At 45.3% G+C, this 15,077-nt stretch overlaps 1 protein-coding gene across 1 annotated transcript in view; it reads right to left on the bottom strand.

Annotated features, from left to right (window-relative positions):
• Positions 1-15,077, bottom strand: part of EIF2A (eukaryotic translation initiation factor 2A) — an 85,512-nt gene that overhangs the window by 54,657 nt on the left and 15,778 nt on the right. Inside the window, exons 3-4 of the mRNA XM_068280804.1 lie at positions 13,284-13,358; positions 1,077-1,195 (exon numbers count right to left, since the gene is read on the bottom strand). Coding sequence (XP_068136905.1) covers positions 1,077-1,195; positions 13,284-13,358 — 194 coding nt within the window. The remainder of the gene's footprint in view (positions 1-1,076; positions 1,196-13,283; positions 13,359-15,077) is intronic.

The following is a 15,077-nucleotide window of genomic DNA, read 5'->3' as shown; positions in this document are numbered from 1 at the left end:
ACACTGTTTTTGTTCAAAAACAGTGTTTATTTTTAAATAGAGCCGCCGTGCTTCCTTCCGCCGTCGATTTCCTCTGCCGATCGTTAGATTTATGAATGGGAACAAAGTCGCCAATCATTAATCTCCCCGCAGGCCACCGTGATCGCAGTCTCCTATTGAACCCTGCGTCACTTCCCTAGTTACAATGTAGCTACACATTGTTTCCTATGTAGCGTACTTATATGCTAATAGGATTTGCTGAGCGGGGATATCTTGTGGCTAAATAGTAAAATTACACCTACTGACTTTAGGGAATAATAAAAAAAAAATATTATGTAGGTCAAGAGGGAATATTATTATAAATGTATGGGCTAAAAATTAGCGATGGATGTAAAACTGAAAAAAATGTACCTTTATCTCCAAATAAAATATTGTCACCATACATTATAGTAGGAATATAATTTTAACGTTGCAATAAGTGGGACAAATGGGCAAATAAAATGTGTGGATTTTAATTACGGTAGCATGTGGCATTTGAAAACTAATGGCCGAAGAAATCATGATTTTTTTTCAATTTCTTTTCTTGATTATTCCCGTTAAAATGCATTTACAATAAAATAATTCTTAACATAATGTACCATCCAAAGAAAGCCTTATTGGTGGCGAAAAAAACATGGTATAGATCATTTCTTTGTGATAAGTAGCGATAAAGTTATTGGGGAATGAAAGGGAGGAGCGCTGAAATGGGAAAATTCCTCTCGTCCATAAGGTAAAAAATACCCGCGGGCTGAAATGGTTAAACAATGTCAGTTGCCTGGCAGCCATGATAATCTTTCATGCATCATTAGTAAATAAATCACACACCTGAAACAAGTATGTAGCAAATGCAGTCAAACATCTGATCTGCATGCTTGTTCATGGTCTATGACTAAAAAAGTATTAGATGCAGAGGATCAGCAGGACAGCAAGGCATTGCGTTTTGTTTAAAAGGAAGTACATATGGCAGCCTCCATATCCCTCTCAGGGCAGTTTTCCTTTAATTACATTTACTGAATTAGTCATTAGTGGGCAGTGGTCACATTGATATATTTACTTACTTGTGTAGGTCTGCCATGTTGCTAGAATGGTGTTCTTTGGAGAGAATTCAAGGCCAAAAAGTTTAGGGAGATCAAAGGTGTGCAGCAGTTTGCTGTCAGCGCTGTTCACTATATTTACTCTGAAAGCACAAGAAGGTCATGTGAAGTTACTGAGATTTCAGATTAATAATTAAACTGCACAGGCAACTCTAACACTTTCCTGAATTTCATTTGTCTCGGACCAGTGCATTGCCATTACAATATGATACAACACATATTTTCCTGACAAACATAGCTCCATTACGCGAGGGCATAAAACAACTGCATTTAAAATTCACTTGGCACAGAAACTGCTCAGTTCTGCTTATTTGTTCCATATTAATCAGCCCCAGCTCTTAACCGTTTGCTCTGTTACAGCCTGTCACTGCGCTGTTTGGTTGCTACTTATGTCTATCATGATATTCTGACAACTTAAAGAGGAACTGTACCAAGGACTGAACTTCATTCCAATCAGTAGCTGATACCCCCTTTCCCATGAGAAATGTTTACCTTTTCACGAATAGATCATCAGGGGGTCTGTATGGCTGATATTGGGGTGAAACCCCTACCACTGTGTGATGTCAGGACCTAGGTCATGACAGCTTCCTGTCTGTAAACTTTGATGCATATACAGCTGTTTTCAACTGCCAAGCAACCAGTATCTCCCTCTATGCCACGGGTCAGGAACCTTTTTGGCTGAGAGAGACATAAGCGCCACATATTTTAAAATGTAATTCTGTGAGAGCCATACAATATGTTTCAAACTGGGACAGTGCGCATGCGTAGCAGAGGGCTCATGTCCCTGTTGCCATGGTGATGTGTATACAGTTGATCCGCCAGGCATCGGAAGTGTCAGACACGTCTTCAGCTTCTCTTGGGTTTCAGCAACATCAGCAATTTCCCTAAGAGCCAGACAGGAGAAATACAGTCTAAGGCCTGGAACCCACTGCAAACCGCAAACGCTAAACGCAACCGCTAGCGTTTTGCCTGAGCGGTTTGCAAGCTGATTCATGCGAGTTTTCGGTCGCGTTTTGCAACAGTGTATTTTTTTCCTCAGCGGTTGTGTAGCGTTTTGCGTTTCGCGTTTTTATCCTGATTGGTCCTGTGAATAATTTTTAATTTTGTTACAGTGTGCTGAACCGCAAAACGCTAGCAGAACCGCTCAGTTTAGGTTTTGCTGAGCGTTTCTGCTAGCGTTTCAATACTTTGCATTGAAGCGCTAACGCTCCCAAAATGCTGCATGTCCTGCGTTTGCGTTTCTGAGAAACGCAAACGCTCCTGTGGAAGTTGCCCCATCCATTAACATTAGCCCAGCGTTTTGGCAAACTGCTAGCGTATCGCAGTGCTGCCAAAACGCTGCCAAAAGCGCTCCTGTGGGTTCCAGCCCTAACAGCATGTACAATTAGCTAGCTGACTTGGTGGCTGATTCACTTTTTAGGACGTGATCCCTGCGCTTCGGCCCAATAGGCTGCCTGTCCGGTGACTATTGGGCCAATCAAAGTGCGGGGATCTCGTCCTACAAAGTCACTGGACCTGACAGGGTCCAGAGTGGGACAAATGGAGCAGCCGTTAGTTTTTGGGTAGCGCGAGTAAGTTAGTAGTGCATGCTACAGCAGTAGTGTGCCTACTCTGAAAATGTTATTTGCATTGCCAAACTAAGCCGCGCTGCTTGAGCAGTGTAGCTTAGTGAATCAACCCCTACTGATTTGTATGTGAGACAGATGTAGCCATCAAAAGAGCCACATCTGGCTCCCGAGCCATAAGTTCCCTACCCCTGCTATATGCATACGTATGTCTATAAAAAAAATTGCAATGTTAGTGGGTGTGGTTATAAATAATGGCAGTAGGTGCTATTTTTTTCTTGCTTGCCAGTAGTAAAGATGACTAGCAGGCTCATTGTGGATCAAACAAACATGAACAAATTACATGGCAAATATGAATCATTTCTTGATCTCTCTTCTATTTTTTACCTTCTCACTTTGCAATGTATGTATTTATTTATTTTTCCACTTTTTGCTAAAGCTCCTCTTTAAAAAGATCCGGTCTACTTAAAAAAACATTGTAGCATGATGATGCTGTATTTCTAACTAATCTCTTATCAGGTGGTCCTCAAAGCTGAAAGTGGGGTACAGTAAGGAAAATACAGCAGCTCATGGGTGTGTAAATCACAAAACATTTGTTTTCTAAGAGTACATAACTGTAACCCAAATCACCCCTTTGAGAGCCACACAGACAAATCTGTCGAGCATGTTTGCATATTCCCTACACAGAATACACTGCTAGCTTGCAGACAGAAGAGGGCGATGGACAGCTTTAACCACTTGAGGACCCACGCTTTACCCCCCCTTAAGGACCAGCGCTGTATTCTGTGATCTGTGCTGGGTGGGCTCTGCAGCCCCCAGCACAGATCAGGTAGCAGGCAGAGCGACCAGATCGCCCCCCTTTTTTCCCCCCTATGGGGATTATGTGCAGGGGGGGTCTGATCGCTCCTGCCTGCCTGAGGTTTGCAGGGGGGGGGGGGGGGCACCTCAAAGCCCCCCTCCGCGGCGACATTCCCCCCCTCCCTCTCCTACCTCCCTTCCCCAGAGATCAGAGGCTGCACAGGAACGGATCTGTCCTGTGCAGCCTCTAACAGGCTCCTAAAAAAAGTGGGATCAGCGCATTACCAGGCCGCCTCTGAAGGGCCTCAGCTCAGAGATGCACTCATCTGTTTTTAAGTAGCGCTGTTCATTTCTTTGCTACGTCTAACAGGCTCCTGCCTGTCATGTGACAGCGATCCCCGGCCGCTGATTGGCCGGGGATCGCTGATCTGGTACAACGCTGCTACTGTTAGGGAGCCCCCCGCCGTGAATTGACAGGAAGCAGCCACTCGCGCGAGCGGCTGCTTCCTGATTAATTAGCCTGCAGCCGGCGACGCAGAACTGCATCGCTGGTCCTGCAGCTGCCACTTTGCCGACGCACGTTTTGAGTGCGCGGTCGGCAAGTGGTTAAAGAGACCTTGTAGTTGATTAAAGTACAGTATACGAGTCAATAATATCCTGAAAGAAATGTTTCCTATAAGAACTAAAGGTGGCCATACACTTATAGATTTGCAGCAGTTTCGACCATTAGATAGATTTCTGGCAGATGCCTGTCAAGCCGCACCAGACAGAAATCTATCTGATGTGTGCCACACACTAGGAACAGATTTCCAATACATTTCATAATGAAATCTATTGGAAATCGATCTAAATGCATTACTGGACCATTAGATCCAATGCAACTCTATGGGCTATCGATCTGCAGCCAGCAGCAGATCGACCTAGATTTTCCATCCTGTCAGATAGATCAAATCCATCGAAATCAGCCACAAATCGATCGAATGGAAAATTTGAATTAGAATCGATTTCTTATCGATTGATTCTATAGAATTGATTGATCGTTTGATGGCTGAAATCGATGAGTGTATAGGCCCCTTTACACTTATGGTCATACACTTATAGATTTGCAGAGGTGGCCATACACTTATAGATTTGCAGAAGATTCAACCATCAGATAGATTTTTGTCAGATGCCTGTCAAGTCGAATCTGACAGGAGTCTGATGTGTGCCAAACACTAGGAACAGATTTCCAATAGATTTCAGAATGAAATATATTGGAAATCGATCTAAATGCATCACTGGAGCATTAGTTCCAATGCAACTCTATGGGCCATCGATCTGCAGCCAGCAGATCGACCTAGATTCTCCATCCTGTCAGGTAGATCAAATCCATCAAAATCGGCCGCAAATCGATCGACAGAATCGATTAAATCGACCAGTGTATGGGCCCCTTTAGGGTTCTTTCATACTATACAAGTTTGTATGTTTTTTTTTTTTTTTTTTAATACCATAATATTGTACATAGACTTTGATGGTATCATTCACACTTATACATTGAATTTGTTTGTGCTGCACTTTAAAGCACAACTGAATGAGAGGGATATTTCCAACATATCAGAGTTGCTTTCCGATCAATTTCCGAGCATTTTTCGATCAATTTCCGTTCACTTTAATAGGAAATTGATTGGAAAGCAAATTGGACATGTTGGAAATAATCGATCTGACAGTAAATCGGCCAGAAAATCTCATAGTGTGTACCCAGCGTAATACTTTTATCCATAGACCCTGAGCCCTGAATATGCAGATCAGGTGTTACTGACATTATTGTCAGATCTGACGAGATTGGCTGCATGCTTGCTTCTGGTATGATTCAGACACTACAGCAGGGCTGCCAGGCAATTGGTATTGTTTAAAAGAAAATAAATAGGTCAGCCTCCATTTTCTGCTCACTTCAGTTTTTTAACCACAAAAAATGCAACAGAAATGCATATGCCCCATTATGCTACGTACACACATGCGACAACGATCATTCATTGTGAACGACGAACGAACTTTTAATTGATGAAAGAACGACCTAAGTAAAGTTAGTTTTTAAATGTGTGTAACGATCTGATCGTTAGAACGAACGTTACATAACGTAAAGCAACTATTGCGCTTGCGCATAAAAATGAAAAGTTCCATGGAGAAATAGTGAAATGCGCATGTCAAGCCTAGTACGAACGACCGTTTCCAACGATGTACTACTTTTGCAAACGATCGTCGTTGGAAAAAATCCGCCAAGCTAGATCGTTCGTTTTTAACGACCTAGCTCGTCTGTCGTTAAACTTAATGATCGTTGGTTGCTTTTTTTTAAACGATCGTCGTTTGAAACGATCGGGGAACGATCGTTTCAAACGACTATAGTCGCATGTGTGTACGCACCACTGATACTGTAAGCATAATAGTCCTGTGACATCTCCAGTGATTCCTGAGGAGGTCTGCTGGGAATACTGTAAGTGGAAGGATATTTAAAACTGTCTGCTATACGGCGATAAAACACTGCAGCCCCATCATGGGTCATATCAAAACACAGTGAGGATTGATGAAAACTAAGTAATTTGCCATGTGTCATTGCAGACTCATGCTGGAGTCCACAGTGAAATCTGACTAACTGGATTTATTTATTAACCAAAACAAAAAGTTGCTACTGTAATTGCCTGAAACTGTAAACACACCCAAAATGTTTAATTGCTGCAAGCCAGGTTTTCTGCATCATTTACAATATTGTTGTAGAGAACTCAAGATGCCTAAGTAAATCTGGCCCCATAGTGTCTGAACACTGGCCTACTGAAGTGACAGATCGGTGTTGAATGACCTCTCTCCGAATCCCTGAGATGTGGGTGCTTGCTGCTAGTTAGTCAAATAAGGCCACTGTGTTCCATGGTGCTCGTGTTTACACTGTGCCTCAAGAGAAGGAGAAACTGAAAACACCAATTTCTGCTAACAAAACCTATTACACTGTGATTTGATATGGGAATACCTTAAACATGTAATTACAAAGACCCTGCTATAATCTGGGCTGCTTTCTTTATTTGGATTTAGTCCTGCTGTAGCCTTCCAAGAGCTGGTCCTGCAGAGTCAGCACCATGGAGAGTAGATGGATCAGTACACATAAACAACAAACACATATCTGACAACAATCCCAAGCACAGCACAGATTTCACAGAATATTCACAAACATGACCAAAGATGGAGTCATCTATGTAGTATTGTTATAACCAGGGCTGTGGAGTCGAGGGTTGGAGTAATTTTTGGGTACCTGGGGTCGGAGGTTTCATAAACTGAGGAGGCGGGGTTGGAGTCGGGTGATTTTGTACAGGCACCAGGAAATTCGGGCGCAGGGCAGAGCTGAAAAACTGCTCACCCTGCTCCTGCAAAAGTCCCAGCAGCATGAATTACTTTTCCCCCTCTAGGCTGCTTTGGACTCGGGAAATATATAATTCAGCTTCCAGCTACTGCTGGCAGCTGTATTACCCTCTTTTCATAGTAAGTTGGATTCCGTCTTTTGACGGCGGCTCAAATAACTGTTTGAGCACCACTATAGCCGTAATTCACATTACGACTTATAGCGGTGCATGGTGCGCCAAATTTCCCTGCACCGTTTGTGCCCGTCTCGGACTGCACAGCCCTGGATATATATAACAAAGCAATAGTTGCACAAACACACTACTAGCGACATAACTGGAGTAAAAGCCGACGAGAACCTTTATGACCTTTAAAACCTAGCTGGTCAGTATGCACAACATGCCTGCCCTGCAGCCAGGGGCGTAGCTAGGGGTGGGCGGGGTAGATTACATATATATATATATATATATATATAGTAGGAGGCGGGAGCGCAGAGAAGAGGGAGAGCAGTGGGCACAGCGGGGAAGGGGGGCCATCTCCCCCCCTTCCCTCACATTGGGGCTCCCCCTCTCTCTCTCACTCCCCCTGCAAATATGAGCCGTGAGCAGGCGACAGGACACTTACCCTATTTGCGGCGCACAGAAAGATCCGTGCTTCGCTACTCTGGTCTACACTGGACCAGAGTGGCGGAGCACAGATCGCTCTACTCCGCCGCGAATAGGGTAAGTGTCCTGTCGCCCGTCCACCGCTCATACCTGCAGGGGGAGTGAGAGAGAGGGGGAGCCCCAAGGTGAGGGAGATGTCCCCCCTTTGCCGCTGTGCCCACCGCTTTCCCTTTTCTCTGCGCTCCTGCTGGGGGGACACCTGGCTACCTATTCTGGGGACTACTACACCCCTGGCTACATATACCCCTGGCTACATATACTGGGGACATATACACCTGGCTACATATACTGGGACATATACCCCTGGCTACATACAGTATACTGGGACATATACCCCTGGCTACATATACTGGGGACATATACCCCTGGCTACATATACTGGGGACATATACCCCTGGCTACATATACTGGGGACATATACCCCTGGCTACATATACTGGGGACATATACACCTGCCTACATATACTGGGGACATATACCCCTGGCTACATATACTGGGAACATATACCCCTGGCTACATATACTGGGGACATATACACCTGGCTACATATACTGGGACATATACCCCTGGCTACATACAGTATACTGGGGACATATACCCCTGGCTACATATACTGGGGACATATACCCCTGGCTACATATACTGGGGACATATACCCCTGGCTACATATACTGGGGACATATACCCCTGGCTACATATACTGGGGACATATACCCCTGGCTACATATACTGGGGACATATACCCCTGGCTACATATACTGGGGACATATACCCCTGGCTACATATACTGGGGACATATACCCCTGGCTACATATACTGGGGACATATACCCCTGGCTACATATACTGGGGACATATACCCCTGGCTACATATACTGGGGACATATTCCCCTGGCTACATATACTGGGGACATATTCCCCTGGCTGCATATACTGGGGACATATACCCCTGGCTGCATATACTGGAGACATATACCCCTGGCTACATATACTGGGGACATATACCCCTGGCTACATATACTGGGGACATATTCCCCTGGCTGCATATACTGGGGACATATACCCCTGGCTACATATACTGGGGACATATACCCCTGGCTACATATACTGGGGACATATACCCCTGGCTACATATACTGGGGACATATACCCCTGGCTACATATACTGGGGACATATACCCCTGGCTACATATACTGGGGACATATACCCCTGGCTACATATACTGGGGACATATACCCCTGGCTACATATACTAGGGACATATACCCCTGGCTACATATACTGGGGACATATACCCCTGGCTACATATACCCCTGGCTACATATACCCCTGGCTACATATACCCCTGGCTACATATACCCCTGGCTACATATACCCCTGGCTACATATACCCCTGGCTACATATACCCCTGGCTACATATACCCCTGGCTACATATACTGGGGACATATACCCCTGGATACATATACTGGGGACATATACCCCTGGCTACATATATTGGGGACATATACCCCTGGCTACATATACTGGGGACATATACCCCTGGCTACATATACTGGGGACATATACTCCTGGCTACATATACTGGGAATATATACACCTGCCTACATATACTGGGGACATATACCCCTGGCTACATATACTGGGGACATATACCCCTGCCTACATATACTGGGGACATATACCCCTGTCTACATATACTGGGGACATATACCCCTGCCTACATATACTGGGGACATATACCCCAGCCTACATATACTGTGGACATATACCTCTGGCTGCATATACTGGGACATATACCGGGGATATATACCTCTGGCTACATATACTGGGGACATATACCCCTGGCTACATATACTGGGGACATATACCCCTGCCTACATATACTGTGGACATATACCTCTGGCTACATATACTGGGGACATATACCCCTGGCTGCATATACTGGGGCATATACCGGGGATATATACCTCTGGCTACATATACTGGGGACATATACCCCTGGCTACATATACTGGGGACATATACCCCTGGCTACATATACTGGGGACATATACCCCTGGCTACATATACTGAGGACATATACCCCTGGCTACATATACTGGGAATATATACACCTGCCTACATATACTGGGGACATATACCCCTGGCTACATATACTGGGGACATATACCCCTGCCTACATATACTGGGGGCATTCAATTTATCTAGTTCAGGGTTTTAAGAGACTCTGAAGTGAGTCTAAATCCACGTTTTTAACTTCTATTTATGTTAAGCACTATAGCTAGTTCTAAACCGCCGCATCCCCACGACAAAACGAAGGGTTTATACCCCCAAATCCACTCTGCTAAGTCTGAGGAGCGCTTTCTGCTTGAGGCAGAACTTAGGGCTGTAGCTCTGCCACTTCGCGTGTCAATCCCCGCTGATTGACGCCTCTCCCCGCCCCTCTCAATCTTTCTTCACTGAGAGGGGCGGGGAGAGGCAGAGATCTCCGGGCAGATTGACAAGAATGGAAGTAGAGCTGCAGCTCAAAGCTCTGCCTCCATGGGCAGCAAAATCCACAACCAACAAAGTAATGGATTTTGCACAGGGGATTTGGGGGGTATAAACCCCTTGTTTTGCCGCGGGGATGCAGCGTTTTATAGTGCTCAACATAAATAGACGTTAAAAACGTGGATATAGACTCGCTTCAGAGTCCCCTTTATTTTTCACCATATACATGTTGCCACTTGGAGAAATCATACAAAAACATGGCCTGACATATCATTGCTATGCTGATGACACCCAGCTATATTTGTCATTCAAACCTGGCGTCACAGACCCTACTCCACAAATAAACGCATGCTTAGCTGAGCTTCAGGAGTGGATGAATAATTGGCTAAAACTTAATGCTGACAAAACTGAGGTTCTTGTTATCGAGGGCCAGGGCTCAACAGCAAAGCAGCCCCAGTCTCAACCAACACCGCTAAGGATAAGGAGCTCAGACCTGAACAACTCAGACTGTGTGTGCAGCCTGGGAGTACTGATTGATGGGAAATTAGGCTTCAGGAATCAAATCTCAGCTGTTGTGAAACATTCCTTCTTTCACCTAAGGAATATTGCAAGGATGAAACACCTAATTCCTTTAGAGGATGTTCCAACCCTAGTTCATGCCTTCGTCACATCAAGGTTAGACTACTACAACGTCCTCTACACAGGCCTGCATAACAAAGACTTACGCAGCCTGCAATTAGTACAGAATGCCGCCGCAAGGCTGTGAACGAGCCAACCCCGCCATTGCCACATAACGCCAACCCTGTGCTCACTCCACTGGCTACCGATAAAATGGAGAATTCTGTTTAAGATTGGCTTACTGACATTCAAATCCTTGCACAATCTGGGCCCTGGATACCTGAAGGACTTGTTGCAACTGCATCACCCCCCCCCCCCCCCCACAATCTTAGATCAAAAGGATGTAACACCTTGGTCACCCCCAGAGTCCACCTCAAAACCTTTGGAGACAGAGCCTTTTGTCATGCTGCCCCTACACTTTGGAACTCCCTGCCACACCCAATCAGGACAACTCCATCCCTGGAAGCATTTAAGTCTAAACTGAAAACCTACCTCTTAAGTCTGGCATTCATGAACATCTGACTATCTCCTCTGTAACACAACTCAGCCTGCAACCCTGTATTAAGCTGAGACACAACTATGCGCTTTGAGTCCTATGGCAGAAAAGCGCTTTACAAATATTATTATTATTAATGCATAGTTTGCATCTGATTTGTATTCAAGGTCTGTATTCATGTCCCTAGGGGGCGCTGTACACCTCTGTTGGTTTAATTTCAGTTGCAGCCTGATTAGGAGTGTTGCCAATTTTTTTGCGATTTTATTTGCATCTGTCCACTACAGTTCTGAGAACACGCACAGGTTTTTATGAACAAGAAGCAGACTCAGCTGAAATCAATCTTTTTTTCTCTAAATACTATTTATCTTCAATCTACTTAGTAACCAGCTGAGCGGTCTGGACGGTACCGCCGGAGCCTGCCGCTCAGGCCCTGCTGGGCCGATTTGGCTCAAATAAAAAGCAGCACACGCAGCCGGCACTTTGCCAGCCGCGTGTGCTGCCTGATCGCCGCTGCAGTGCGGCGATCCGCCGCATGCAGCGGCGAAAGAGGGTCCCCCCAGCCGCCTGAGCCCAGCGTAGCCGGAACAAAAAGTTCCGGACAGCGCTAAGGGCTGGATCGGAGGCGGCTGACGTCAGGACGTCGGCTGACGTCCATGACGTCACTCCGCTCGTCGCCATGGCGACGAGGTAAGCGAAACACGGAAGGCCGCTCATTGCGGCCTTCCGTGTTATTTCTGGCCTCCGGAGGCGATCAGAAGATCGCCTCCGGAGCGCCCTCTAGTGGGCTTTCATGCAGCCAACTGAAAGTTGGCTGCATGAAATAGTTTTTTTTTTATAAAAAAAAAAACCCTCCCGCAGCCTTCCTGGCGATCTTAATAGAACGCCAGGGTGGTTAAAACTGAGCCCTCTAAATTCTGCTTTATGGCCTGGTGCACACTAAAAACCGCTAGCAGATCCGCAAAATGCTAGCAGATTGAAACGCTTTTTCTTCTTTTTCTGTAGCGTTTCAGCTAGCATTTTGCGGTTTTGTGAAGCGTTTTTGGTGTAGTAGATTTCATGTATTGTTACAGTAAAGCTGTTACTGAACAGCTACTGTAACAAAAACGCCTGGCAAACCGTTCTGAAGTGCTGTTTTTCAGAGCGGTTTGCGTTTTTCCTATACTTAACATTGAGGCAGAAACACATCCGCAATCCAAAATCTGCAGCAGCCCGGGAGTATGCGTTTCTGCAAAACGCCTCCCGCTCTGGTGTGCACCAGCCCTTAGAAATACATTACCCTAGCGGATCCGCACCCGCAAGCGGATCGCAAACCGCAGCAGAAGCGCTCTGGTGTGCACTAGGCCTAAAAGACTACAAGAAGCCCTTTCAACTAAACCTGATTTGTTGTGGAATCCACTGCTTCCCTGGCTATCATGCTCATCCTATGGCTTTCTTGGCTATCATGCTCATCCTATGGCTTCCCAGCTTGGTGTGCTGGGATGCTCCTTCAGATTCCTTGTTTGTATTTTTAGATGCTAGTTTAGATTTATGGCAAGCTCTAGAGGAACGGTAACAGCTGTCAGCCAGCTCTGAGACACAGATCCAAAATGTAACCGTGCCAATTCTCAAGCGGCTGCTTACTTCCCGATATTACTGGTTGGTTACTGTGTACTACACTGCAGCATACAGTAAATACCCCACTAATCTAGGTAAAATTAATCAATATATTGGGATATTTTACCTTATTAACAAGGCAAAAAACATTTATATTGTGCTTTTCTCCTGTCGGACTCAGTAGGCAGTAGCAGTTAGGAAATCTAGTCCAAAGACTACTTACTGAATAGGTGCTGGCTAACTGAATAGGAAGAGCAGAAATTTGAACCCAGGTCGCCTGTTTCAAAGGCATTAACTATTACAGCCGCTCCACCCGAGACATAAAAGTACTTCATATGAAATCACCAAATGCGGTTTTATGTTTGTTTGTTTTTTTACATTCAGACCTTTGTTAATTGAAGCCTTTGAAACAGGACAAAACATTTTAAGGGACAGACTTCCAGAGTCAGAGTTTAAGTTAAATTTACATCTTCACAAATAAAAATGCAATAGATTCCACAAGCTGTAGAGCACAAGCATAGATAAAGATATATGGTAACTTTTTTTTTTTAAAAGACGCACTATTGAAATAAAAGACTTACGCTTCTCCATTACACCATCCGAACAGCTTCCCATCTTTGCTAAAAGTTGACACCTTGCAATTTTTGCTGTTGTCCCTAAAGGAAGCAGAAAATCAGAAAAGGCATGAATGCATTATCTATGACCTGCTTTGATCAACACACATCACTACAATGTAAACCACCATGATGCTATGTTGAGTACAACACATCCCTTACCTTTACTTGAAGGTTTTATATAAAAAAAAGTGCAGTACACACATCCATTATACAGTATATACAGATGGTACACAAATTTAAAAAATACTAAATACCCGTCTAAACAATTACAGAACAATCATCAGGTCTGTCAAACAATTCACTTAAATCAAATCAAAAATAGCTTTATTGGCATGACCAAGATACATACAGGCATTGCCAAAGCATGGAGAAATTGGGGACATGAAATGAGGTGAGTCTTATGCTGGATACACACCATGAGTTTCCGTGTCAAATGCGTCCGTCGATACGCGCCAATTCGTTTATTTCCGAGCATTTCCGAACGAATTTCGATGATTTTTAGGTCGATTGCCATGTAAAGTATGGCAGCACGGTGGCGTAGTGGTTAGCTCTCTCGCCTTGCAGCGCTGGGTCCCTGGTTCGAATCCCAGCCAGGGCACTATCTGCAAAGAGTTTGTATGTTCTCTCCGTGTCTGCGTGGGTTTCCTCCGGGCACTCCGGTTTCCTCCCACATTCCAAAAACATACGGATAATAGGGCTGCACGATTTTAGGGAAAAATCGAAATTGCGATTTTTCTCTCAGAAATTGCAATTTCGATTTTTCCCCGATTTTTTTTTAAATGCTGGGGGGGGGGGGGAAGGAGAGGTTGGTCCGCACTGCCCGGTCCTGTCCGTAATTTTTGCTTCTGGCCCCGCTGTGCGCGGATTGGCCAGAAGCAGTGAATATGTATGAGAGTTAATGAGCGGGGAAGGGGGGGCGGATCCACTCCAGCAAGCGGCCGGGCACATGCAGCATTACCAATCACTGGCTAGCGATTAAATGACGGCAGCGGTAGGCGGAGCTGTATGCTCTGTACAGCTCCGCCTACCACTGCCGTCATTCCATCGCTAGCCAGTGATAGGTAATGCTGTATGATGTGCCTGGCCGCTCGCTCTAGTGGATTCGCCCCCCGCTCATTAACACTCATACATATTCACTGCTTCTGGCCAATCCGCGCACAGCGGGGCCAGAAGCAGTGAATATGTATGAGCGTTAATGAGCGGGGGGCGGATCCACTAGAGCGAGCGGCCAGGCACATCATACAGCATTACCTATCACTGGCTAGCGATGGAATGACGGCAGTGGTAGGCGGAGCTGTACAGAGCATACAGCTCCGCCTACCGCTGCCGTCATTCCATGCTAGCCAGTGATTGGTAATGCTGTATGTGCCCGGCCGCTCGCTGGAGTGGATCCGCCCCCCCGCTCATTAACTCTCATACATATTCACTGCTTCTGGCCAATCCGCGCACAGCGGGGCCAGAAGCAAAGTATTAAACAGCAGACCGAAAAAAACGATGGTACTGACGATCAGCAGATCGTCTTGCCACGAACCGCGGTTTCGGTTTTAAACCGAAAAACCGTGCAGCCCTAACGGATAAGTTAATTGGCTCCCCCTAAAAAATTGGCCCTAGACTACAGTACTTACACTACATAATAATAGACATATGGCAATGGTAGGGATTAGATTGTGAGCTCCTTTGAGGGACAGTTAGTGACAAGATATATATATATATATATATACACTGTACAGCGCTGCGTAATATGTCGGCGCTATATAA

This window comes from Hyperolius riggenbachi, chromosome 4, assembly GCF_040937935.1.
Source record: "Hyperolius riggenbachi isolate aHypRig1 chromosome 4, aHypRig1.pri, whole genome shotgun sequence".
NCBI lineage: Eukaryota > Metazoa > Chordata > Amphibia > Anura > Hyperoliidae > Hyperolius > Hyperolius riggenbachi.
The sequence above is the reverse complement of the archived record's forward strand: the minus strand, read 5'-3'. Positions and strand labels throughout refer to the sequence as shown.